Here is a 26,895-nt window from a genome sequence, read left to right as displayed (position 1 = left end):
ATAAGAGGAGAAAACTAATTAAAAAATTTCTTGCAGCCAAACTTGTACCCTACGGTAGGACTGCAGACACCAGGAGAAGTTGTGGATGCTAATTTTGGACAACACCCATTCGTATTTGATATTGAAGACTATATGCGAGAATGGAGAACCAAAATTCAAGCACAGATTGACAGATTTCCAATAGGGGATCGGGAAGGAGAATGGCAAACAATGATTCAGAAGTAAGGCTTTGAATATTGTTCACTTTAAAAAAAAAAAAAAAAAGTTAATCTGATGATTTCAGAGGTCTTTAGGATGCCATGCCTGTTGTCTTATTCAAAAACCAGCAGATTATATTAAAAGCTAGTACTGATAGTTTTGTTGACATAACGGGCTTGATAAATATATGTGAATTAAGCACATGAATTAAGCAAATGCTTTTCGAGGGAGATTTCTCTGTCATTACTTAAATAAGAATTTGTAATAAGTGTAAATCTTCTGATTTGACCTATCCAGTTTGGGTTGGCATGTTCTGGAAAAATTGCCACAAGCACAATGGTCAGCTATAATACTTGAGCAACTGGAAATGTTCCTTAGCCTTTGGCATGCCAGTGTAGCTTGTGGCTCCTCTGTGTGTGAAGTGCAAAAATGGTGGCTTTGGCTTTGCGTTAATTTCCTGGTGAAAATGCAAACTGAATCACTTCAGTCTGTGTCATGAGTAATAAAGAAGCTTGAGTAGCAGACTGTATTATGATTGGTCAAACTTTGGATCACAATTTTATTAAAGTTCATTGTAATGAAATTATTTCTGCTGGCTTAGTACTGTGTTTGGAGATGATACTGAATCTTAACTGAATTACTTTAGTCTGACTTGGACACAAGTTTCTGAACTTCAAATAGAAGTCTTTGATTCGGTCACTATTTTTTTTGCAGAAACAGAAGTTTTACCTTCAAGGAGTTCTCAGTTGCACATTTAGTTAATAAATGTTTCTGGGTTTTATTTTTGTTTATTTTTAGAATGGTGTCATCTTACTTAGTTCACCATGGATACTGTGCAACAGCAGAGGCATTCGCCAGGTCCACAGACCAGACTGTGCTAGAAGAATTAGCTTCCATTAAAAATAGACAAAGTAAGGCTGGAAAGCACATTACATCTTCTTTTCTTTTTCTTTTCCTTTCTCCCTTAAATGGATACTGCATAGATCTTTCTCTTAAAGACTGTTGTAGAATATTCTTTCAGCACTGTTTCATAGTACAGTTCTTTACTTTCCTGTAAAGCTGTGCATATATGAACAGCTGGCTAAGATGAACTGCACTAATACTCCTGGAGCTTGTTTGATGTAGCAGGATGTGGTAAATTACCTGTTGTCCTTCTCTTGAATGGAGAATTGTGATCTGTCTTAAACAAACGTGTATAATGTCTGTAAACTAGTGCTTGTGACTGACCCCTATCTCTCACAAACAGGAATATATAGCTGTTGATAAAAGTTTAAACTTTTCTCTCAGCGATAAAGGTTAGAGTTTAGGAAGTGCTTTGAGTTAAAGCAAATGTCAATTTTTTTTCCAGTTTACAGTTAAGGGAGAGAGGAGAAGGGGAATTAATAGCTTCTCACTTGCTCTGGCTGTGCTGTTTGGCAGCCTGATGAAAACAGTGCCTTCCCCCATTCATTTTGATCCCTGCTGTATGAACACAAGCATTTGTGTGACTGCATGACACAGCACATGGGGAAACTGCTTTGGTGGAAGAATAGCTTGTCTGTTGGGTTGTTTTTCATTAGGATCAATTTCTCAGTTGGTGGTTAGAGCTGTGAGGCTGTTTGAGGCTTGTGCCAGGTTACAGCAGCAGAAGCATTAACTGAAGCTGCCAAGTCTGCTGTGGAAAGATTTAGTTATCTGTAACCTGGTTTTAAGCGTGTGTTGCAGGTGAGAGACACTAATTTTTTTGGCTGAAATTGAACCATTGGGAGTGTGGGAAGTAATTTGGACATTCTTGGGGGATGGTAGTTTGGTATGTGCTTGTATACAAAGGTATGAAACTGAGAAATATATCACAGAATGATGTCTCCAATCTTAATCTAGCTCTAAATGAGCAGTCCTTGTTCAAAACAGTTACACACTGACCGTAAAAGTATTTACTTAGTACTTGTTTAGATAGCTGTAGGTAGAGTCTGGCTCTTCACTCTGCCTATTGAACTTTTTAAGGAAGCATGATTTTTCTTTAAGCTTTTTTTTCTTTCTAATGAACAGCCCTGTTGATGAATGGTTGCAGTGTCTTGTAATAACTAATTTACGTGTATTAATCCATTAGCTGTCGTTTTAACTGTTGTTTTTGGTGAACAGAAATTCAGAAACTGATTTTGGCAGGATGAATGGAGAACCCATTGAAACAACGTAACAGCTGTATCCAAGTTTACTAGAAAAAAATCCTAATCTCTTATTTGTTTTTTGGTGAACAGGAATTCAGAAATTGGTTTTAGCAGGAAGAATGGGAGAAGCCATTGAAACAACACAACAGTTGTATCCAAGTTTACTAGAAAGAAATCCTAATCTCTTATTTGCATTAAAGTGAGTCTTCAAATTATACAGATGTGTGTTTATAGATGACACAATTACCTTCTGAGAAAAGACAATTAAAGTTCTCACAGAAACTTAAAGTTAAGCAGCATTTTTTAGAAAATGTGTAGTTTTTTTTCTTTATGCTATATTTATTTGCTACGTGTTAAACTAGGTTTTGTCATCAAGGTCTTGTTTTGCAGCATAGTTCACGTCTTGCTGTAGACTTGTCCTCTAGAACTAAGTTTTTGTACTTTTAAAAATGAATTTTAATCGGATTCAGTGTCAAGTAAAACTTAAAATGTAACTGATAGTGTCACATACAAGAAGGTTAAGAGTCTTGTGGCATGAGTTGGTCTGTTCCTCCAAATGGCTGACTGACGTTAAACACCTCTTTAAGATGAGCTGTTGCACTCCTTGTCACTGAACTGCAAACCTCTCTGGGCAGTGAAAATTCACTAATCCCCAAGAGTCCTCGTAGCTTCATGGGCATGCAATATGCACCTTCATTCTGGCATTTCTACTTGCCAGCTGTGCTGAACCTCCAAAATTGCTTATCATGTCATGACATTGGAATGTGGGAAAAAATCTGCTCCTTATTTAAAAACAAAGCACTGGAATTTTTATGCTCAGTTAATTTACTTGAAATGTTTGAAGTCTGTCGCACTCGAGTGCTGAACAGAATTCGTGTGATAGTACTGCAGACTTATCACAGAATGTGATTTGGTGAAAGACCTCACTCTAACATCAACTGTATGTCACCTTTTTCTCAATCTGTCTTGCTAAATTTTGCCTGCTCCATTAAGATTACCTAAGCCTAAAACATTAAGCAGTAGCTCTAAGCTTCATCAAAATCCATAGTAAAATCTCCTTACTTAAAATTGACAAAGAGTAACCACCTCTAAAAGGAAGGTTTGTATGTGAGTTTGCTTACTAAACTGTTTTCCGGTGTAAATGTTTCATGTTAAAGAAGTTATCATTTAATCCTTACTGTTCCAGGCAGTCAAAGTGTGTTTGTATTATCTTTGAGACAAATAACAGGCTTGACAACAGAATTATGTATCCTTCTGAAGAAATACGCTTGCCCCTGCCAATAAAACAAAACAAAAAATACATCTTAGTGCTCTAAACTTTGAGGACTTATTGCCAGAGTTTATCCTCAAAGATAACGTTCCTGTTCTTCTCCCTCATAAACTTCATAGTTCCCTATTTTGGCCTAATACTCTGTTTGCTGATGATTGGATTAGTGACATCCAGCATTTTGTTGAGTCAGACTGTTTTAAAGTGCGTTTAACACTAAAATCACTGATATCATTGGTAAATTGAAGTGTCTGAATTGTTTTACGAGCTTAACTTCTTTGTCTTTTGTTTAGGGTGCGCCAGTTCATAGAGATGGTGAATGGTACAGACAGCGAAGTGCGGTGTTTGGGAGGCCACAGTCCAAAATCTCAGGATAGTTACCCTGTTAGCCCACGGTCTTTTAGTAGCCCTAGCATGAGCCCCAGCCATGGAATGAATATTCACAATTTGGCAACAGGCAAAGGGAGCAGCACACACTTTTCTGGTAAGTTGATGTGGAGGATATAGCAAATCTGTAAAGCTTTCTTCTATGGCTTTGAGTACTGGGAGAAGTCACAAGCATTGAACCTGTGGATAGACTGTTTTTGTTAGGGCTGAGGCTTTTTGCACTGAAGTAGAGATTTAACAGTCAAAGTCTGTTATTCCCAGTCACTACAGGAACTGTTTTTATGAAATGAAATCTTAAGACATCATTGCTTCTGTGAGGTATGGAGTTTTGACATTAAATTTCTGTTGTCATTTTGATGCTAATCCATGGTTTAGGCAAGGTGCCTGAAATCCAGTAGGTGGTCTGTGTTGTTCATGGAACAGTAGGAAATATTAGGAGCTGGCTGGCCAAGCTAGGTTAAACAAACAAACAAACTGCTGGCAGCCACATTGCAGTCTGCACAGCTGAGACTGTTCTGAAAGCACCTGTAGTGGTGGCAAAGCTTCAGTGGGAGACGAAGATGTTCAGGGCTGCCCCGTGCCAATGGAGAGATCCCAGCACAGGGATGGGACATGTTAAAATGGTACTTGAGCATGTCATCTCTGAAGCCAGTTCTGCTTTGGTAGCGTGTGAAGGCTGTCAATTTTCAGTTCTGTTTCTTCCTTAAATCTGAACTGGCCCCGTGGCATCCAGAATACCAGCTGCTGCTTCAGGCGTTTTAGTCTTGTTATGCTCAGAGTTGCTGTTGTTTCCTCGGGTTCTCGTTGTGGTGTATTGTAGAAAGCACCTCTAACTTGCTTATTTTGAAAGCAGAGGCACTACTTAATAAGCAAGCAGGTAAAATTCAGGTGTTGTGAACACTGAGATTTGGGATTTGCTGAATAGCAGAAAGTGGCAGTGGGGTGGGGGGAGGAGGTGATTGGGGTTTTTGTTTTTATGTTTTTAAATAATGAATCCTTCCTTTGACCTGTTTCTGTGTTAGATGATATTTGGGAGCCCCTACGTTTGTGCTTGATAGGACTGCCAATTACATGTTTGCTTCCAATGGCAGCTTATTGGTTATGTTTTAGAGGGGTCAGAAGAAGTTTTAGCCAGGCGTCATAATTTCACAGCATGGTATAATTTTATTTAGCAAAGCACAATGTTAGCAATTAAAATAATTATATAGGAAAGCAGCAGGGTTGTGTTTATGTGGCAGCATGGAAAACATTTCAATACTGAATTTTACTGTGTGTTTCCAAAGATAATTATGTGATAAAGAATTAGAATGATACATGTCTGCTTTCATTCTTAATTATTACAGTGGCCTAAACGTTCTTGCTTCTTTCAGAAATGTTTATAAATGATTGTGTTGATTCAGTTTTATGTCTTATTCATGTATATGTGCAACTGAAAAGATCTTCCCATCTGTGTGCTAGTATTTCTTAATGTTTTCATTTCTGCAGTGTAGAAACCTTAAAGGTGCAAATACTTGAAGCCTGGAAGCTGCCTTTTTAGGATTATTTGTTTGACAAATGTAGTATTTTGTGACTGGGAGCAATTAAGCTATTTTTGTTTCACTTTTAAATTGGTATTTACAAAGTTCTTTGTAATTAATTACAACTATAAAAACTTTCTTTCAGGGTTTGAAAGTAGTTGCAGTAATGGAGTAATATCAAATAAAGGGCATCAATCTTACTGTCACAGTAAGCATACAGCCACCAGCTTGAATGTACCAGAGCTTAACAACATAAATGTATCAAGATCTCAGCAGGTTAACAGCTATTCCAGGTGAGTGAACTTGGATACTTCCAACATACATTAACACTTGTGCTGTCTACATTGTTTTTATTACAGAGAAAAATTCTCAGTGGAATTTTTTTTCTTTCAAGAACAGTTACAGGATTTATTGGAGGGCATTGGAGGGAAGACAGAAATAACTGCTTCTGTTTGTGATTGCTCGAGTCTGCTCTGGTTTTAACTTCTCCAGCTCAAGAGTCTGGTTGTTGTTTTCCTGTTCAGTTAAAGAAATGCAATGAAGAAAAATAAATTATCTTGCTGACAGCTATTTATGGTCAATTTAGAAATTGTTTAGGGAAGATTACGTAGCTCGCTTGTAATTTTAATTTACACCACTGACATTAGTTTAAGAGCTCTTGCTTGGGAGGTAGTAGCTAAATACACCCTACTCCTAAGAATGTTCCCCTGTATTGATCGAATGGGATAGGAAATGGTGTAGGCAATAAAAAGTTGTCTGGATACTTTCACTTTGTGCATTATCTACTGGCCGAACACATTTGAGGTACATCTGGAACATGGATACTCTTCCATTGCACACATAACAGGAATTGTTTGCCTACCTTCCATTGCTGTCACCTGTAGAAAGAGCGAAAATGATGCATGAATCTGGGCATAAATACTGAGCTCTGTAGGCTAACACAAATGCAGCATAACTTGATTCAGTTTGAAATCCATAAGTACTTTATTGCGTTGTCCAAAATGCATTCCCCAAAGCATCAACTAAGATACTCAGATGTATGTGACAACAAAAACATAGCACAGTTAGATTGCGATGACATTAGCAGAAAGTAAGAGTAACAATTTTCCCAGTTTGCATTTGTGTCAGCAATCATCCCTGCAGAACAACTTGGCAGAGTTCAATGTTGAAATTTCTCACAGGACGAAGGCAGTTCCTTTACTGTAGAGCTGCCCAGCTAAAGAGATCTTTCAATCATCTTCAGAGGAAGCTGAATGTGTTTTGGTTCTATTGGCAGCAAGCTTTTAAAGCTCTAAATCTTTTTGGTCCTGTGAAAGGTTTTAGATTGTGACAGAATAGTTATACCCTATTCTATTCCAAAGCTTGTACTATCAGGAAAGGTCAGTCTCCAGAGCCACCATGGCAACCATGGCACCTAAAAGTGTCTTTGTGTGACTGCTGTGAGCAAAGCGTATTGCAGAGTTGAATTTACCTCTGACTCTTTCAGTGTCTTGGTGTTCTTGGTAATTGCTCTGGGCTTTTCTTCCTTTTCCCTGAAATTCCACTGAGAGTAAATGGGAGATTGAGGCTTTTTTGTGAATATAATTTACCTAAATGTCAGGCCTATTTTGAGAGTGTCATATTTACTTAGCTGTGCTTTGAAAAAGAAGGGGATGGGGGGAAGCAGAACTAAGGTGTTTCTTCAGTGCATATTCTCTGCCTCTTTCTATGTTCAGATACATAAGCAAGGTAAGGTCGTCTTGCTGTCCCTTCAGAAAGTGTTACAATACTGACACCTGAATACTGGTGGACACATCTTGTGTTTTCAATCTGAAAATGGTGTTTTCCTGAATGCTAATGTTGGGAGAGCCTTAATATTTCCTGCTGCTGCTCTGGTATTTCTGGTTGCTATGGAAAAAACCTGTGGTCCACCTTGGTAATACATAAAAGCAGTATTTCCTCAGGCAGGATGAGCATCTGTGAGGTGTTGTGCTGAAACTGCAGAGGGCTTAACCCAAAGCATTTAAGTATGAATAAAACTTGTGTTTCTTACTCTCATTTCAGCAATGATGTAGACATGGAAACAGATCACTACTCCAATGGGGTTGCTGAGACTTCATCCAATGGCTTCCTAAATGGTAGTTCTAAACATGATCACGAAATGGAAGAATGTGACACAGAAATGGGTCTGCAGTGATATTTCTTACATTTTTATTAAGTGATGGCAACAAGGTTATGTTTTTACTTGCAATGCTTCCCAACTTGAAAATTAAGGATATTAGCTGAAACCTTAATTTCTGTTGTTGTTGTTCTGCTATGATGTGTACATCTCATAACTGTAGCCAGTCTGTTGGCAGTGTGGGAGCAGGGGGAAGGGGTGACTTGAGGATAGGCAAACTAGTATTGGTTTCTAAGGAAATACTCTTGAGAAGATGTTCTTTAGCCTGCTTTATATTGTCATGCCTGTTGTTGTTGCTGGCAAATGAACATTTAAGTGCCCTCTGACAGCACAGCTTAAAAAGATGCCATTTACCCTGGCAGTTACGGCACACACTGTCCCTGTCCAGTAGTGCAGAAAGCACACAGGCTACAGTCTGGCTGTGGTTATTACTGCCATTTGCATCTTGAGAAACAGAAGAGACCAGCCCAGCCACTTGTGCTCTTGCAGAACTGTATTCTCAAGCAACCAATTTACACAGATACCAATTAATACGTGATTCACGTGAAGTATGAAGCTCAGGACATCACTGGTAAACTTCCAAAATGCAGTATTGCTAACAGATAACTACAAAAGCTCCACGGTTCTAAGGGCAAGTGCAGTTGCTGACCATGCAGCTTTGCTGGTGGGTACTGCATAACTGTTCAAAAGCAAATAGAACTTTGTTTTGGCCACAAATAGGAGGGATGTTCTATCTCCCAGATCGTTTCCCTACATTACAGTGGTAACACGGCCCTGTTTCTATGACAGGAAAACCAAAAAACTTCTTTATTCTTTTGCAGCCCTGTCCACAGAGGCTGTGACAGATGCAGAGTGGCTGCATGGGGAGCAGAGTGCTTACTTTCCAATGTTGGCCTTTTCCCTGCCTTCAGGCCACAAACAGCACTGCTTGAAGACTTGGGGGTGCTGCTTTTCTAAAAAGAGACGTGGCTCCTCAGGCTGCTTTGTTGACATCGTGCAGTTTGAGAAGTTTGCTGCAACTTTTTGAAGCATTTACATATTGTCTTTAGTGCTGTGTGTGACATACAAAATAGGCACATCTTACCAGAGCTGACACGCTTCTGAGGAAAAAAGTGCACTGTTGATTTTATTTTTAAAACAGTGTTTGAAATTGTGGTGGAAAATATATCACTACGTAGCAATGCTGAGATGGGAATGATGAATGGCTTTGTGATCTGTACATCAAGATCTGGTTTAAAAACTTGATGAAGAATAGCAAGGAAAGGATGAATTCTTTAGCTGGAATTTGTGGCTGTAAATTTAAGAAAGGCAACGCTTTCACAGAAGCTAAAGGGTGTTTTGCTACTAAAAAATTGCATTAGTACATGCTTAAAACTAAGTAGTGTTTTGGAATACTGTACAAAATAGCAAAGAAGGCAGTTGTAGTGTTCCACTTGATGACAAAATAAGGCTGAAAGCTAGTATGTGCTGCAAGGACTGTGTACATTCATAACAGTAGCATTAAAGCCATTGGAGGATTTCTGGCAAGTTTTGGTTCTGTTGTGTAGTGCTTGTGTTTTTTTCACTCTGATTTAGTGGTTCAGGATCTGGCATATCTTTCTGAGTGCAGTGCTGAAGAATTAATAAGATAGCTAGAAATGCATGGTTGTTTTTTTTGTGTTTTTTTTTTTAATTGGTGTTCTTATAAAATTTTAGGGTACAACTCAGTTGGTAATCTAGTAAATTAAAATCACTGCAATGTTAAGAGCACAGGCAGGCAGCCTTTGCAGCTGGCTGAATCTCCTTAAGTTAACGTTAAGGACCTGCTTAACAGCAGTATAGGTGTGCACTGTGCTGGGATTTGTGGTCCTCCATGCTTCCCTCCTGAGAAGGCAGATGATTAAAGTGAAATCAGTGCATTCCCCAGATCCATAGGCTTTAATTTTCGCTCTGGTGGTGGTGATGATGACGATATCATTTTTGCAGAAGTAGATTCAAGTCAGTTAAGGCGTCAACTGTGTGGTGGGAGCCAAGCAGCTATTGAAAGAATGATCCATTTTGGAAGAGAATTGCAAGCGATGAGTGAACAACTAAGAAGAGAATGTGGCAAAAATACAGCAAATAAGAAAATGCTCAAGGTATGCTTTGTCTTGGAATTGCTGCTAAGGTGAACAGCTGCATTGCCCACTTCTCACAGCATGCTGCATAACAACGTTTTGCTTAAACTTCTGTGATTTCACTGTGGTTTCTTTTGGTCTGAGTGTATTCCAGTCAGCTGTGGTGTGGTACCATCTCCTGTCTTGTCCAAGTAGCACATTCATGCAGAAAGTAACTTCATATTGTAAAACAGTTAAAAGCAGAGATGAACGTAGCGTGTCCCCTTATCTCACTTCTAACCATGCTTGGACACTGGAATCATAGGTACTATTTCTAGCAAGAATTGGTAGAGGCCAGAAACATTCTGTGTGCAGGTAGTTGGCTGTGTTTTGAGACTGCTCTGAGTCATGAGTCAAAATGTGTTAAGAAAAGGTCCAGGTTTTCACTGGTGTAATGCAGCTGTGATGTAATAATCTTCCTGCAGGATGCGTTCAGTTTACTTGCATATTCAGATCCGTGGAGCAGCCCTGTTGGAAATCAGCTTGACCCAATTCAGAGAGAACCTGTGTGCTCTGTACTCAATAGTGCAATACTAGGTAAGACTTGGTGGGTTCTGCACTTTCAGGGAAGCAGGGTAGCACACCATTGCTCACTGTACGCTGTTTGCTGGGTCTAGCACTGAGGTGGCTGAGTGATGAACAAAGCTATTGAATGCCCTGTGAGCAGAAGGGAGTTTTGGGGGTGTGCAGATGCACTGCTTGTTTTTATTAGTTCAAAGCAAAAGTGGCTTGCTCAGTAATAGAGCTCTGCAGAGAACTTTAAAGTGTGCCTTCGTTGTTCCTGCTCTGTTTTGCCACGAGAGTAAGCTTTGGAAGGAAGTATGTGGATTCTGAGTTTTCTAGTACAAGAAAACAATGAAACCAAGTGAGATGTTTTAACTGCTGCTGTTAATCTTCCAGAGACTCACAATCTGCCAAAGCAACCACCGCTTGCCCTGGCAATGGGACAAGCATCACAGTGTCTGGGATTGATGGCTCGATCGGGAATTGGATCCTGTGCTTTTGCCACAGTGGAAGACTACCTACACTAGCTATGCATTTGAAGATCTGTGAAATGGTGTGGTGTATTCACTATGGAAAGTAGACCAGCTCTGCTGACTGGAATTTGGAATTTTAATTATGTACTAAGGACAAGTCTGTCGCTTTATGTTGCTTCCTAGTTTACAGCATGATGCAAACGATTTCTAACTTAGTGTTAGAGAATTTCCATCTTAAACCTCTTAGACAACTAAGAGTGGAAAATATCACCGATAATGTCAGACATCCAAATTGACAAATACAAATCCTCTCAACGATTGTCTAAAACAAACCAAAAATCCTGCTGCCTTGTGGTGGGACAGAAGAGCAGAAACGTGGACATATCAGCACGTGGGTGATGTATGTGTCAAGCAGGATGACTTGCCAACGGCCACCCCCATTGTTACATAGTTCAATCAATGTAATTTGCAAAATGCATAAACACCTGATGGTTTGGATATAGTGTTGATGGGAAGAAATGATATTTTTTAATGTGTACTGTAAAACTTGAATTACTCAGGAGCTGAGTGAATATGTTTGTTGCTACTTACAATCCCAACCTGTTGATCTTAGTAGTTTTTGTTTTAACATGGTCTTTTCAACTTTGTTTCCTTGTTTAACTACAGACAGCTTCTGTTGTGTAGACTCACCAGTTTAACTGTTGTATGATAACAGTATTACATGTCAACACAGTGTGGTTATGACCTATTTATATAAAAACCAAATATTTAGTCAATTTACAGTCTTAATTTAATCTTTGTACACCTTGCATTTTTAAAAGTGCTTAAATAGTACTATATTGCAATAAAATGTAGTGATACCATAATTAACCAGTCATTAAAAACTTACTTCTACATACGTGGTAGCATGGGCTTGTATGCTACATTTTCTTTGTTCTAGTTTTGTCCTAGAACGGTGGTTCACTGCTGGACCCTACGACACCACCTCCCTTGTCAGAGCTGCTGAAAATTAAAGGGTGTGTTCTTACCATGAGCTAGCACTGCTAAGTCAAGGCAGCAAGTTGAACACTCCCTGAAGGTAGGGGGAAAAGAAAGAATAAATTACATTCCTCGAAAGTAATCAAGCCTGGCTAGAAGCAGCCCTGCTGTGTGAAGTGATGTAAGGACTCTAATACTAGCCTACAGCCTCTCCCAAGTGATGTGGGTACTGAAAAGGCAGGAACAGTAGATGGTTTTAGGAAGCACAGCATCCACAAGAGTAAGTATGAAATCATTCATCTTTATTCTTTGCAGTTGAGCTGCCTCGTGGAACAAAGTCCAGCTCTGTGAGATGAGCTTATAAGAGCCCCTGAAGGATATGCCATCATGACTGTGACCAGCAGTGTGTCAGCTTCCTAACAACTTCTGCCAGGGGAGGTAAGAATGCAGAGGGCAACCAGGACCGCTTTGTGAAACTGTCCATTGCCCGAAGCTGAAAGAGAGGAGTAATGATGGAGAAGGGGGTGGAGGGTATATGGCACCTGTTCACCTGTTACGTGTAAGTGAGGAGAAATTAACTCTCAGTACATGTCCACTGATAGCATCTTCTGAAAAAGCTGTCTTCAAAGTGTACTTGTCACCTTTCTTGCGACCCAGTATTTTGTGAACTTTGTTGCTCTTTGCTTTTTTTCTAGGCCTAAAACAAAACAAAACCAGTAAGCCTGTAAGCATTTTCTTAGCTCAGCTGTGTGACTAGCAGCAATTCATTCCATTACTGCAGCATTTCAAGCTTGGGCAGAAGCACAAAAGGGAAAGCTGATAACTTCCTCTTAGTCATGTTTCATAGAGAACAGAAGGCTTCCACTGGCACATGCTGGTGCCACTGGCCAGCCTCCTGCAGGATGGGGTGCAGTAGTGCTTTCACTTTTAAAGCACAAGTGGAAAAAGCAAATTGATATCTAATCTTTTTTGACCATAGAATCAAGCCAGTTTGGAAGGGGGCGAGGTTTCCATCCACAAGCTCAGGCTGCCCAGGATCCCATCCAACCTGGCCTTGAACATGTCCGGAGATGGGCAGCCACAGGTCTGAGTAGCCTGTGCCAGTGCCTCACCACAGCAAGCAGATAATTATTTAGTCTAAACTTAATCTTTTCTTAGTTTAAAGCCATTCTCCCTTATCCTATCACTACAGTGGGATCCCAGACCTATGATCCACACAGAATCATTCTGTGGCTGAGCGGCAGCGTAGGGCTAGAACTGATGTTAAGTCTGTTTTTGTTCATTTTTTAACATCACTTTTTAACAGAGCAAAGGTACAACTTCCCTCTGCTTTAAGATCTTACAAAGATCGTAGTGACTTTGGCAGCTCAGGCCATAAGCCTTATAATGGTTAGTTTAGGAAGTGAACACAGCTCTGGACGAAGATACTGTTTGTAACTGTATAAAAGATGAGCTAACAAGTCATTCCATATTCTCCCCAGCAAGTATTCACTATGCATCCTGCTCTGCTCCCTTGCTACATGTTCTTCCCCTGAGTAAAATACAAACTAAAGCCCTGTAACATATAGAAAAGCATTAAAAATGAAAAAAGAACCCTAAAATTAAACACTAATTTAGGCATATAAGCATGGAGTAGTGCCAAATGCATTTTTTTTTTCTCTTTTACTTACCCCAAGATTTGTCCACAAACTGAACTGCAGCTTTTTTAACTGGGTCTTTCTTGTTTGCAATGGAAAAAAATTCATTTGCTGTAACGAGATGAATATTAATTATGAAGATTAATACAGACAAATCCAGATGCAGATCTAAGGAAAACTGCCTACCGCTTGTGCGGTTGGTGCCGGGGCCGTAGAGCTGACTGTGTATGAAGTCTTTTGCTGTTTGTTGGTGGAGGCCTGTTAAGTTCTCATCTTTCAAGTGCACAGCAATATAGTTTCCTTTTGACCTATTTAGAAATGTAAATCCATGGCAAAGTTACAGAACCCAAAACATTGTGTGCTAGTCAATATTTTGATACTTGAGCTGTCAGTACTGGTTTGATGATCAGCCAAGAGCTGAAGCAGCTTGCCCTGACTGGTGGGAGTCACAAACTCCTCTTAGAGGAGATTAGTGCTACTTTCCCATACGCAATCATTGTGATGAGGGCAGAAGCACAGTGAAGAAGACTTAAGTCATGCACACTTGTTTCAATTAGAGTAAGAGCAGGGCTAGCATCAAGTGAAAAACAGATCCTGGAGATCCAGCTGCAGGCTGCCTCCCTCAACCTCAGGCTGGAGGAAACAGCGCTGCAGCACTGAACTGATGCCCCACATCTGCTCCTGTTGTACCTGGTGCCTCCTGCTTTGCCTTTCTTGACCTGTCCTGGGATGCGGTCTTCGCTCTGTTTTGCAGATCCCCCTTCAGGGCGTTTATCTAAGGAAAATTCAACAGAAGAAAAATATCCCAAAAACACAATCTAGAACTGTAAGTAAGAGGAACAGAAATGAAGCAACACAAGCTGTGAACGAGCATCCATCTTTAAGTCCAAAAGGCACTTTCCAGCTGCTCTGATTGATTGGTAAAAACTAGCAGTGCTGCTCTCCAAGGAGGGCTGTTGAAGAGGAGGGCTTAAATCTCAGGGGAGCCCTCCAAAAAGTAACAGTGCTTTGCTGTTCCTTGCCATCAGTCCCATATCGATGGGATTCAACACAGGACAAAAAATCAGTGCAATAGAACAGCCGTGCACTGCTGGAAATGGGGGGGTACCATCCCACCTTTATTCTCTGCAAACTGAGCTATGGAAATGAAGCTTTCTGAGTACCTGGTGCAGCCGCGGGGCTCGGCTCTTCTGCTCTGCGAGAGAAGGGAAAAGCACGTTGCAGCCCCAGCCCGGCTTTGCGCAGCCACGTGCCCCCGAAAAACCACCCGTGGCCCCCCGCCCCGCCTTCCATCCTCACCGAGCAAGCGGCGCGGCGGCCAGCTCCTGCAGGAGGGCTTCAGGCAGCAGCTTCCTTCTCTACGGAGAAACGGCGATGAGGGCGCGGGGCCCGGCCTGCCGGGCTCGCGGCGGGCTGCGGGGCGACCGCGGTACCTTCTGCTCCGTGAACAGCTCCTGCCGCCGCCGCCGTTTCTCCTTCAGCAGCTCCCGGTGCCTGCGGGGGGGAGGGGGGAAGAGGGCGGGAGCCGCCGTGAGCGCAGCGCCGGGTGAGAGGGGGAGCGGAAACGGGAGAGGGGACGCCGTACCTCCGAGCCGCCTCCCCCACCAGCTTCCTCTCGGCCTCGGCCTCCGCTCTCGCCGTGCCGAAGGACAGCTCCTCGGGGGCTTCGTCATCCTCGGACGAGAGCGGCGCGGCGACCGGGCCCGCGGGGACCGCCGCCTCCTCCTGCCGCCGCACCATAGCCACGCTCCTCAACCGGCCTCAGCGCGACCCGGAAGCGCTCCGCTAACTTCCGGAACCCGCCCGCCAACTTCCGGAAACGCTCCGCCGACTTCCGGCCTTGCCCCCTAATCGCCCAGCTGTTCGCAACCCACCGCCCCCGGCGCTGGCAGTCAGACGCGGACACGGGAGCGGCTGGCTGCAGGCTTTATTGGCGCGATCAGGGCCCGCCGCCTCGCCCCGCCCCCGCCCCGCCTCAGGCGATGATCTCGGACTCGTGCCGGGCCAGCGCAGGCGGCAGCGTGGTCCCGCAGGGGCCCTGGAAGTGGAACCTGGAAGGAGAGACCGTGTGAAGGGCGGGGAGCGGAAGGGGAAGAAATGGTGGGGGAGGTTCGCTTTTCTCTAGGCAGCGCAACCGCTCAGAACAGGACGGTGAAGATGGAGGGGTCAGACTGCAGAGCGGCCTTACCTGAACCTGTCTGTAGCAGGAGTGGCTTCCATGTTGAATTCCGCCACCGGCACTCCTCTGGAGGACACCTGGGGGGCGAACATGGCAGCAGGGTACACCACGGAGGAGGTTCCCACCTGCAAAGCCAGCAGCATAGGGTAAAGCAAATAAAGACCTGACAGAAAGGAAAATACATCCAGAGCTGCGTTTTGTGTCGCTGTGGAGGGAGGTGGCATGCATCAGAATTTTGTCTGCTGCAATCTAAAGAAGCCTGTTTGCATTTCTGGGACTTTTTTGTTTTGTTTACATTTTTGTGGTTATAAACTACAAAATACAGGAAAAGAAGACAAAACATCCAATTGTATCGGTCAGTGATGCGGAATGCACATGGCAAGTAAATGAATAACCCCACAGAAGCAGCTCCTGACGATGCTGACCTGCCATCCCACAAAGCAACACAAATGTCCTCACCACCAAGCAGAGGTCGCATAGTTCGAGTTCCTTCTCCACCTCTGTGAGAACATCTGGATCCAGGGCTTCACCAAACCACACAACGTGGGGACGAAGAAGGCCGTGACAGCCATCTTCCTCACACCTATTGAAAAATTGCAGAGGGACAACGTTGTATTTCTGACATGAACACCTCCACCTGCACAGTGGCACAGCAGCTCTCATTTAGGATTGGACACGGCTTCCTTCCTTCTTTCACTGCTCACATTCACAGCGCTCCTCCTGCTCTCCCGAGCACAGGTTGTTGAACAGTCATTCAATTCAGAATCTTAACTGCTGTGTCTTAACTCTTGAAATGCATCCAAGAACTTGATATGTGCTATGATTTTCACTGACTTCAACAGACACAGTCTAGCAGGTTTTTAAGAAGAAAGTGGCCTGGGCAGAAGCATCACAGCAGCCCCACAGCAGCCTCGTTTCCTTAGAAACAAGATAAAAAAAAGCAGTAGCTCCTTCCACCTGCAGCTAGCCAAGCTAAAGCTTTAGCCACTACAAAAAGCACCCTGGCTTATTTAGAGCCTGTAGGAAACTTCTCCATGGCTGCACACCAGCACCCTATCACATGCTGACCACCAGCAGAAAAGCAGAGCAGTAGAAAAGTAACAGCTTACTGTGCAGTAGTTTCGTAGTGCAATTCTACTGCTCACTACCAAACCCACAAACTTTAGCATGTTTTGAGTTTGATGCTCGAGTACACAAACATGCAGTTCCTTTAGCACTGTGATAAACTTGTACACACTCCTACTGTCTGGTGCCTCCCAAGCATTAAGTTTAGATATGAACTCTGTTCCCAGGTGTTCTACTCCCATTGAATGTGTATGTGTCCTTCCAAAACTATAGGAACAGTCATGAAAGAATTGAGATACATGAAATTCTAAAAAGCTAGCAGCAAAAAAAAAAAAAAAAAAAAAGAAGTGGATACATACAGAGGAAGTTCTTCAACTGGAATTGTGGCATCTTCTGTTTCTGGATCTGGAGCCCTGAATTTACAAAATTGAAATACATATCAAACATACAGATGAAATGCATTTTACAGATGGCCAAAAACTTCGTATTTTTTCCAGTCAAGAATCTTTGCAACTTCAGTCAACTCTACTAAAGCCCCCCCCTTAGCACATACAGAGCAGGCAGGCTTCTATACAGTATTATCCCAGAGCTAAGCAACAGCAATTAGCTTGTCAAAGTCCAACAAAGACACAATGAGTATTTATGAAGCTATCTAAAGATCTGGGATTAAAACTTTTTAAGTATAAGCACATGCCTGTCCTCCCCTCCCTTTTTTTTTTCCTTCCTTCAACAATGCAAGGGGAAAAAAAAGAAAGATAACTAAAATGAGGCCAAAGGGCTCTTCTGGAACTTGAAAAGAAATCTCGAAAACTGATTTTCCTGCATTTCAAGACTTGCAATGAGAGTCTCACTGATGAGTTGAAGCACAAGAGCAACGTGGTGCTCATGAGATTCAGAACAGGAGAACCCAAGACCTGAATATTATTAAAGAAAAATGAAGTGCTTGGCTAGAACTGCTCTGTGCTCCTGTAACAGCTCCTGTCCTACTGAAGAGCAGACTGAGCAGAACATATTGGGAGTCTGCAAGGAGATGGATTTACCCTTTCCCAGCCAACGCCGGGCAGATCGGACTCTTGTAATTCGCAGTCACATTTCCACAGTTGGTGCATCGAGTTTTAAATAAGCTTCCTGAAAAGCAGAAAGAGGAAACGTTATGGATCAAGTAATTGCTCCAGGGCACGACTGTACAAGCAAATGGTTATGTTTATAAAGACAGCTTTTATTTGACTTGTGGGTTGACAGCTACATGAACACAAATTGGGTACTGAAACCTGCCATCATTACGGTTGAGATGTTATTTACAGAGTGCATCCACACATTTGTTTAGCAACCAAACACAGCCAGGGTCAGAGTAAAGCACAGCACAAGCAGAGCCAGAAGCACCCTTTTACCTAAGCGGCCACAGAGAACAGCAGCAGCTGTGCCTTTGAGCTACGCTTTATGACCTTCTACCTTATGACATAATTAATACGCAGCCTCATAGCAGTTATTTCAGGGGAAAAGTCACTAAAAGTATTAGCAAATGAGATCATTTCTGCTTGTGGTTAGCCCTGCTTTGTTTTATGGAAGCTCCCCGACCCCAAGATGCACATCTCTGCACTTCCACAGAGCTAATACCATGCGCTGTGGAAACACCCAACAGTTCAAATTGTTTAGATTTTGTGAAGAATGGAACTATACCCACGGCTTTATCACTGCATCCACAACTGCAAAACAACTTGTGTCAAGATCACAAATTAGTGGCCCCTGTGTAGTGCTCCTCTGGCACCTTGGTGGAGAGCACCCTTGTTGGAGGGAATGCCATGAACTATAGGGAATGGGAGAGAAGCGCCACAGAGCATGGAAGAGAAGTGTTTCTAGATCACGTGTTTCTAGATCCTCTTTCCTCCTGTACTGAGGCACTGCCATGGCTGGGGCCATGAAGGAAAGGCCAGGACATGACAAATGGAAAGCACCAGGCTGGAAAGATCTCTCTTGCCCACCTGCCTTTTGTTTGTGGCAGTAGCAGTGTGATGCTGTCACACTGCTGAAACCCTGAATTCCACGCATTCAAGTGGCAAAACTGAGCAGGTGGGAATGGAGAACCAAATCCTATGTGCTGTCCACTATGTGCTGTTCAGATGACAAATAAAAGGAGGCTATGAAGTGTCCAAAACATCTTCCAAAAGGGAACAGGGCGACACTAAATAACCTCCTGTGAGTGATTATCACTTTTAAGACAAGTTCCATTTGTTCTGCCTATCGTCCTGCTCTCTCCTCTCCCCAGTTTTGCTGCCCAGCAGCCGACAGGGAAGCAGATCCTTACCATGAATCTCCAGGAGGTGCTTTGTGCCCGCCTTCCTGTGCAGTTCATCGATATTCTGGGTGATGACCACCACGCTCCTGCCTTGCTTTCTCAGTCGCTTTTCACACTCAGCAATGGCGATGTGTGCAGCGTTGGGATGTTTGCTCAGCATGACCTCACGGCGGTAATGATAGAATTCCCACACGCGAGAAGGGTTGCGTGCAAACGCCCCGGGAGTGGCCAACTCCTGAAAGAGATGCAACGCTTCATTCTGCTGATGGAAGTGAAAGAGAACCCCTTTTTCAGGTGAGGGCCAACAGCACACTGCCAGTCTGACAACAGGATAACCAGAAGTAGATTATTACAGCCAGATGCAGCTGACAGGAACACAGCTCAGTAGCTTATCTCTTATGAGGATGACAACTCAAAATAGCTTGTGGAATGAAGAGATAACTTGAAACCAGTAGAAGTTCAGTGCAGTACAAAGGAAGATGAGATGTTTCAATGCACGCAATTTTTACCATTCAGGACTCATTTACAGAGCAGCCATAAAACTCAGCAGTGCGTGGATTTTCCCTTCACTAGCAATTTCTTATCTGACTTAGTTTAACTGTAATGCTAACCAAATTACAGTCCCTGTCAAAACCAAAGCCTAACATCACCTTTATACACCATCCTCAAGAACAACAAAAACAAAGAGAGCAGACAAGGCTGCGGTGTTTGGGTAAGAGTTACTGATGGTGACCTTGAAATGTGCAGTAACCAGAGTCTCGAGGCACCTGCACTACAGTATTTTATTGCTCGCTACTGCACCACTGTACCTCAAGAAAAGGTACAGTGAAAGTACCAGTGAAACTACCTACAAGAAAAGAAAAGAAAACCAGGTTCTATCTTTGCAACAGTCCTTTATTATTTTTGTAACATTTTCCTAAGCGTTTAAACCAGGAAAGGCCTCAGGAGATACAAACACAGTGAGGGTGTCCAAAGAGGAGCGAGCAGTTGGGTGACCAGGCAGCAGAGCGGCACAGCAGAAAGACAGAGCTGTCTGCATACACATCAGCTTTCTGAAGGAGCTGATCAACCCAACTACAGAAAACTCTCACACACACATCCCTGGCTGACAGAAGAGCACAGCAGTGCCATGGTACACACCTGTGCTTGCCACTTTCTCCAAAAGCCTCCGGCCCCTCTGAAGGTAGGAACGCCGCTCTCGGCGCTCACACCGGCTCCGGTAATGATGGCGATATGCTTTGCTTTGGCAAACACTTCTCGGAAATCAGCCATGTCTGTTTGTGGGACGAAAAGATGAGCACTTTCATGATGAAAGGTGAACTGCTCAAACAGTTGCATTTTTACATAAGATTCCATACTATGCTGCCAAATGTGCATGCAGAAAGGGCATTCACATGCTCCCAGAACTGGCTTCCCTGGCTTCCACATACACCCACCATGACTTCAATTTCAGAGTACTTTGGTTTTTTTTCCCCTCCTGTTTCTGTACGTTGGAATTTGAAAGGCAGTTCTTGGAGACTTTCAAAAATAACGTATGAGCAAACCCCGTAGGACAACAAATATTCAACTATGGGTATATGCAATATTTTAAATACAAAATGCCTTAAACTAAAACTGTAGTTAGATGCTACCACGATAGCAATGCCACCACCATTCAGGAATAGGTTGCTTCCTACCTGTAAGAATCAAAACGAGATTATAAAGAAACCTCTTTACCTCAGATATTAATTTTAAAGCAACATATTTTAGAATCACAGAATGGTAGAGGTAAGAAGGGACCTCTGGAGAACATCAGGTCTAAGGCTCCTCAAAGCAGGGGAAAACTCAAGGGTGCCCAAGCTTGTGTCCAGGCAGTTTTTGGAGATCTCCAAAGAGGAGATCCCACAGCCCCTGGGCAGCAAGTGCCAGTACGCCATCACTTGCACAGCACAGAATTGCTGCTTGGTGTTGAGGGGAAATCTGCTGTGCTCCACTTTGTGCTCACTGACTCATCGTGGTGCTGGGCACCTCTGAAAAAAGCCCAGCTGTGATTTATCACTCCAAACCAGAGGCATATATACACTAGTAAGAAACCCTTGAGCCTCCTCTCCTGCAGGCTGCACAGCCCCAAGCCCTCTCAGCCCCTCCTTATACATCAATCACTCCCAGCTCCTTATCACTTCTGTGACCAGACCCACCCCAGCAGGTCCTGTGGTGGGGAGCCCGAAGCTGAACCCAAGTCTCCAGGTGTGCATCACCAGCGCTGGGCAGAGGGAAGGACCACAACCGCCTCCCTCTGCCTGCTGGAAGCGCTCTGCCTGGTGCAGCCCAGGGGGCCGTTGGCCCTCTTCAGCAGGAGGGCCCATCCCTGGCTCCTGGTTACCCAGCTGTCCACCAGAAGAATGCTCAGGGCTTTTCCTGCAGAGCTGCTTTGCGGCAGGTCGGCCCCAGTGTGCCCTGGTGCCAGGGGTTATTTCAAGTTAAGGCACATTTTCAGGCTTAAAAATAAATATATGCATGTATGTCTGCTAGACTAAATAAGGGTTCATCTTACTTAATATGCAGCTCCCGAACTACCACAAATGCTTGAGGTCCCCCATAATTCTTGCACAAACAAATCAGGATGAGTGTTATTGCTCCTCAGAAGCATGAAGAGGAAATGCAGCTAACTAGCTGTGTAAATTATCTGCATAATCTGCATAAATTGTAAGTACTAAAACCACGTCTGCAGGAAACCACAGTGACAGCAGCTACTTTCGGAACCACACAGTGAAGAGGCACAGCAGATACGTTTTAACAGCTAAGAGACAAGTCAACGTCACGCTCTTCCAACCGTTTTGAATAACACTGGGGATTTCGCCCATTCCACGAACTACTCTGAGTTTCCAACCCAGCTTAACCACCGCCCGGCAGACTAAAGCGAACGAACGCGTATCTCACTCGAACTGGGCCGAGCCATTTCCCAGCAGAAGCTGAGTTTCTTGGAAGCAGCTTTGGGAGCACCGTGCACCTGGGCGAGCAGCCTCCGGGCGGCGCGTCCAGCGAGACTCATCAGCGGCGCTTCGACGCCTCGTCCTGAGGAGACACACGGGAAACGAGCGGATCGCCGAGCGAACGGAACGCACCGCTCGCAGCTCCCCGACGGAGCTCATTTCTGCCGGGAGCGGCCCCGAGCCGCCGGGCCGGGCTGCAGCCGACGGAAGGAACCGCGAGCGGAAAGCAGCGCGGCGCTCTCGCCAACTGGGCCCGGCCCCGCTCCCGGCCCTGCCGCGTACCCACCTGAGGGCAGGCGGTGCGCGGGCCGCTCTTCCGCAGCTCCGAGCCCTGCCGTGCGGCGCCGCACGTCCCCGGCCCGCCTTCAGCCCCGCCTCCCCTGCGCGGCTGTTCCTTTGCAGCGGTAGGGGGCGGCGCGGCTCCTGGCTGAACGCCGCTGCGCTGCTCAGCTTCACTGTGTGGCGGAGCAGCCGGGTGCCACCGCAGGGTCGGCAGGACGGGGCGCTGCTGCAGCGCGGGGCACCTCGTCCGCGAGTGAAGCCCCCGCACTTAGTTTTACTCGGACATAGAATCATAGAATGGCCTGGGTTGAAATGTTCATCCAGTTCCAAGCCCCTGCTGTGTGCAGGTCGCCAACCAGCAGACCAGGCTGCCCAGAGCCACATCCAGCCTGGCCTTGAATGCCTGCAGGGATGGAGCATCCACAGCCTCCTTGGGCAACCTGTGCCAGTGCCTCACCACCCTGTGTGAAAAAACTTCCTCCTGATATCTAACCTAAATCTCCCCTGTCTCAGTTTAAAACCCCTTGTCCTATCACTATCCAACCCACACAACGTCCGTGCACAAACAGCACTCCGACCCGTCACAGCTCCCACAGTTTTGTGAGGAAAGCTTGTTTTCTGTAGAACAAGCTCACTCACTGCTTTCACGCGGCCTCACCCTCCTCCCTGCCCTTCCTCAGCAACTTTAAACCCCTCCTTGCTCAGTTTGAGATTTCACACTTTTCAAACATTTCAGTTTTTCTTTTCCGTGGGAATTCTATAAGAGATGAAGAGTTTCCTTTTGTAGGGGAGTATTGGAAAGGCTGAGGGGCACTGAGCCCAGGCTGCCTGTGCTTCTGCCTGCAGGAGCACACCAGGTGTGCCAGTTCCACAAGGGCTCTGGGTGAATCTTCATAAAGGGTTTTGGAAAAAACCCAACAGCTAACACACAGAGAACACAAGGCAAGGGCCATTGGACCAACTTAGCACTGCAGCCATCCTGCTAATTTAAGTGATATCATCCCAGGAGGTAAGCCCCTGCACTGGCAATGCATGCCAGCAGCTCAGACTAGAAACAGCCACTCATTAGTCAGCATTACAGTTGGGGCTGGTTTGCTTTTTAATATCAGTCTCATTGTGGGTCATAGATCCTGCTTCTTGGGTTGTTTCTTTTAAATGCTGGTTAAGACAATATTTAGGAAAGAGGAATGCCAGCTTGCAACTGAACAGTCACCACGGCCCTTTCTACTGGTTAAAAAGCTCAGGACAGCCACTGCTGCTCTGGCACTACCAACAGAAAGCCTACTTCTCACTGTGTGTAGCAGAGTTAGAGGTGCACACCAATGCCTGCAGTTCCACATTACTTCACTGCACTCATGACATACGTTGCTTCCAACACTTACCTGCAACAAGATGTGTTAATATGCTGAGTTTGCAAAAGAAAACATGGGATAGCATGGGTTAAGTCAAATGTTCGTGCCAACAGCTTGGCTTCTGTAGGTTTCTCTGCCATTCATAGACTGTACACTCCAGGAAGCACTTGAGTGTTTCTGAACCAACCATGTGTTCTGTATTCCTAAGGGTAGCTGATGCTAACCTGGTATAAGTTCTGTAAGAAAAGGGCCATATTAACTTCCAAAACTGTTGTCCTCATCCACTACAAACAACTTATGCAAATGTTCATGCACACACGTATATATTTTCAAAAGCTTTATAAAAAGGTTAAAGTGACATCTAAAATTAACTTCAAGATACTTGACAGTGTTTTAGGATCATCTGTGCCTGATAAAATACTTCTGTGTAAACAAGTTTTTCCATTATGGTAAATTTTTTTCCAGCAACAATCGTCGTTAATGCACCAAAAGCAACTCCGAGTGGACTCCGAAAGCATGAGAAAGATGTCTTCTGCAAAGCCCTTCATTCCACCAGAATCAACCAACACAAGCACATCGGTATCCTGTTTCAGTGCTGGCAAAAGCCATGTCAAGGGCCAGCACAACGCTCTGCGCCTGCCCCCTTGGCACAGCACCTCCCAGCTGCCTGGATGAGGGTTGTACGTCTTTAGCAGTGCATCTGCCTTCCAGGAACTTGCCCGCTCTCCCCTGTCCACAAGCTCTCGGTGCCCGTGTTGTTCTCTGGCAGGAGTCACCCAGCTCTGCTCCCCTAAGAAGGGAAGGGAGGGCAGCAGATGAGGAAGGTGTATCCACACAGGCTGCACTCATCTTGTGCCACAGGAATCAGCCAGTGTTCATACAGGTTAACATCATCAGGTGCTCCACTCCCATTGCAGTCCTTCAGCATTCTTACAAAGTATTTTGCATCTGAGCACCATCAGCTAGTAATGGCATTAAGCTTATTATGTGACCATGGAACCTAAATGTATCAAATATAAGCAAAACGATGTCTTTAAAATCCCAAGTCAACAGTCTGTATTCTAACACACAATAGGTCTGTACCAATTAAATACAGGATTGGCAGTACATAAATTACAGTTCTTTACAGCAAATAGTAACACACTAGAGTCCGCTTACTGTACACAACAATCAGAGAAAGAACAGCAGCTTGTCAGTAAGGTCCCAGGTATCGCAGTCACTCACTTGCTCAGAACAAAGAACAGGTACAGCAGGCCACTCACGTCACTCATTTTTCACCATGTTACTTTACAAACATCCAAACACTTGTACAGGCATCTACAGTATCTACACGTGGAACAACCTTCGTAGGAATTCATGAGCACCAGACACAAATCCCTCCATCATTCCCCTTATTAACATAAACTTTACAGATTAAAATTACTTTCGCAGGTTCTATTTCATCTTGATAATAACCAGCAAGTAACAAGTGCAAAGTCTGCAGTCACAATCCATCTACTGTGTCTCGTTTCCCCACTCCCCCCCCACACCCCAAAACCCCCCCACACAAACCCCAAAGCGTTGCCCTATCACATCCTTGCAGTAATACTGTTTCTGCAGTCAAACTGCCCGGCTGGTTTATGGTAACACACAAAATACCAGACTAACAGCTTCGGGCATTGTCAGTCACCTCAGTACAATGCCAGTTCATCAGCACAGTGGCAGGCCTCTAGGAAGACAAGAAATATGAAGCAGTTGGATATTTCAGTGTGCTTAAACACAGAACATAAGGCTGCTTGGTGCCCCGTGACTGAAAGGAAAATGGCACCACGTTATCAGTTAAAACATTTACAATAGAAAGATAAAAACAGCAAAATGTGTCAGTCTGAAACGAGTTCTTTGGTAATGAAAAACAGCAAACCGTAGTCTTTTTCCAAACACGGATTTACAGCCTGCTTGTCCACAATAAAATATTTCTACTTGTTTAAAATATATCTCCCATGTTGGTGCATAACAAATAGTCCAGTACCTCAATTATCTACACATCAGCTTTAACTGTATTTTAGTGTGCAGCCGTATCTGCCCACTGGCAGACAAACTATAGATACACATTCATATATATATAATATATATTATTTATAAAAAAAAATTAGAGAAGTCAAGGACCCTAGGGAATACGCATTCTGTATGGACAGATCTAAATGTACAATACCTTCCAAAGTTTTCCACACACTGATATGTGTAGTAAGTGCAAAAAATACCGCGGTTCAGTTAATCCACGATTTCCTGTTTTCTTGTTTCCTAGAAAAAGCAGAGGCCGCCGCATCTCCTGAATGACAGAGGCCTTCTCCTGCTTTAGGAGTGGATGGAGAGCCCTGAAGTACAGAACTCCTCCGTTTCTCTGAAGTGGAAGATGCCTGAGACCGCCAAGTGCTGCTGCATTTCCTCGTGGATGCTGGTGCTTTACTGAGGCGCCCGGGGCGAACAAACACCCCGTGCCGTGGTTTGCAGTGGAAGTACTCTCTGCCTTTGACAGTCCCATCGTGTTTCCCTTCAATGAAAATAAAGGCACAGAATTAATTGTTGGGATGTTCACACGTTCATTAGATGTGTAATTCTGGTACTGAAGTGCGAATCTCTCTGACTATCTGTGAAAGAGACAAGATTTGTAGCTGTGAGTGCTGAAATCAGATAGATGCCAAGCACAAGGATGAGCAAAACCTGGAAAGGAAGTCTTGAACTGTGACCAAAGAAAGACATCCTAAAATATTATTCCAATAACAAACAGTTTAAAAAGCCACATGTCTGCTCTTTTTCAAAACAAATAACTCTCAATTACTTATGAAGTTTAGTACTTACCTGTCAAAGAAATTTGTAGTATAAGTGCTAGTATCTATTAAACTGCTAAAAAAGCCATCTTTTCAAAATACCTGAAGCCATTCTCTGTAAGAATCCCTTAGCATTTACAGAAGACAGGCTCTTTTTCAGACCTCGCCAAACAGAAGTCAAAGAAAACCTGTGCACTGTAATTAAGTCTTTACCTAGTAGAAAAATAAGTCTCTCTGAAAGCTACAGGCAGCAAACTCACCTGACAAGTGAAGTCCATGGCTAGCACTGCCCATGAACCTGGAAGTTGAAATATATCTGCTAATTTTAGGCTTTGCTTGTTTTGTTTTTTTTTTTTTTTTGGCCTATAAACAGACAGGTACCAATGGCAACTACTAGGACATGCAAAGCATTATTTTGCATTAAGTAAAAGAACAGGGCTTTGAGACAGCTAACAATCTTTATCAAAGCATCTCTATAAACAGAAAGCCTAGAATGCTACGTTTCAGATGTCAAGTGATTACAAAATTGCAAGTTTTTCCC

The 26,895-nt window shown here is 43.9% G+C and overlaps 4 protein-coding genes across 9 annotated transcripts in view; 1 reads left to right on the top strand and 3 right to left on the bottom strand.

Annotated features, from left to right (window-relative positions):
• RANBP9 (RAN binding protein 9) overlaps positions 1-11,684 on the top strand; it is a 27,741-nt gene extending 16,057 nt beyond the window's left edge. Inside the window, exons 5-13 of one of the 2 annotated variants that reach the window (XM_042870349.1) lie at positions 37-221; positions 997-1,109; positions 2,436-2,544; positions 3,906-4,096; positions 5,662-5,809; positions 7,560-7,633; positions 9,640-9,791; positions 10,235-10,346; positions 10,710-11,684. In XM_042870349.1, coding sequence (XP_042726283.1) covers positions 37-221; positions 997-1,109; positions 2,436-2,544; positions 3,906-4,096; positions 5,662-5,809; positions 7,560-7,633; positions 9,640-9,791; positions 10,235-10,346; positions 10,710-10,840 — 1,215 coding nt within the window. In that variant the 3' untranslated portion in view covers positions 10,841-11,684. Of the gene's footprint in view, positions 1-36; positions 222-996; positions 1,110-2,435; positions 2,545-3,905; positions 4,097-5,661; positions 5,810-7,559; positions 7,682-8,495; positions 9,202-9,639; positions 9,792-10,234; positions 10,347-10,709 lie in introns of those variants that run through there. The other variant, XM_042870350.1, reaches the window with a different exon arrangement.
• Positions 11,685-12,045: 361 nt separating this feature from the next.
• NOL7 (nucleolar protein 7) lies at positions 12,046-15,162 on the bottom strand. Of its 2 annotated transcripts, XM_042870354.1 has the most exons (9): positions 14,987-15,162; positions 14,835-14,895; positions 14,701-14,759; positions 14,565-14,596; positions 14,092-14,176; positions 13,588-13,709; positions 13,435-13,512; positions 12,353-12,461; positions 12,046-12,257 (listed from the first exon to the last, which is right to left on the bottom strand). In XM_042870354.1, exons 1-8 carry the CDS (start codon positions 15,139-15,141, stop codon positions 12,388-12,390), a joined length of 666 nt encoding a protein of 221 aa, XP_042726288.1. In that variant the 5' UTR covers positions 15,142-15,162; the 3' UTR covers positions 12,046-12,257; positions 12,353-12,387. The 2 variants fall into 2 exon arrangements, with proteins under 2 accessions (XP_042726288.1, XP_042726287.1); XM_042870353.1 differs by having other exon boundaries at positions 12,046-12,461.
• A 151-nt stretch (positions 15,163-15,313) lies between these two features.
• SIRT5 (sirtuin 5) lies at positions 15,314-22,245 on the bottom strand. Of its 2 annotated transcripts, XM_042870352.1 has the most exons (9): positions 22,200-22,245; positions 21,861-21,995; positions 20,082-20,215; positions 18,951-19,176; positions 17,686-17,773; positions 17,005-17,058; positions 16,040-16,163; positions 15,590-15,705; positions 15,314-15,452 (listed from the first exon to the last, which is right to left on the bottom strand). In XM_042870352.1, the coding sequence occupies exons 2-9, from the start codon at positions 21,970-21,972 to the stop codon at positions 15,377-15,379; spliced, it is 930 nt and encodes a 309-aa protein (XP_042726286.1). In that variant the 5' UTR covers positions 21,973-21,995; positions 22,200-22,245; the 3' UTR covers positions 15,314-15,376. The 2 variants fall into 2 exon arrangements, with proteins under 2 accessions (XP_042726286.1, XP_042726285.1); XM_042870351.1 differs by lacking the exon at positions 22,200-22,245 and having other exon boundaries at positions 21,931-22,090.
• Positions 22,246-25,074: 2,829 nt separating this feature from the next.
• The window catches only part of KIF13A (kinesin family member 13A), a 110,854-nt gene continuing 109,033 nt past the window's right edge, over positions 25,075-26,895 (bottom strand). For all 3 annotated transcript variants that reach the window (XM_042868650.1, XM_042868655.1, XM_042868651.1), the window contains one exon: positions 25,075-26,077. In XM_042868650.1, coding sequence (XP_042724584.1) covers positions 25,794-26,077 — 284 coding nt within the window. In that variant the 3' untranslated portion in view covers positions 25,075-25,793. The remainder of the gene's footprint in view (positions 26,078-26,895) is intronic.

This window comes from Lagopus leucura, unplaced genomic scaffold, assembly GCF_019238085.1.
Source record: "Lagopus leucura isolate 7727_CA_CO unplaced genomic scaffold, USGS_WTPT01 Super-Scaffold_100002, whole genome shotgun sequence".
NCBI classification, from domain to species: Eukaryota; Metazoa; Chordata; class Aves; order Galliformes; family Phasianidae; genus Lagopus; species Lagopus leucura.
This window is presented reverse-complemented; position numbering and strand designations above follow the sequence as displayed.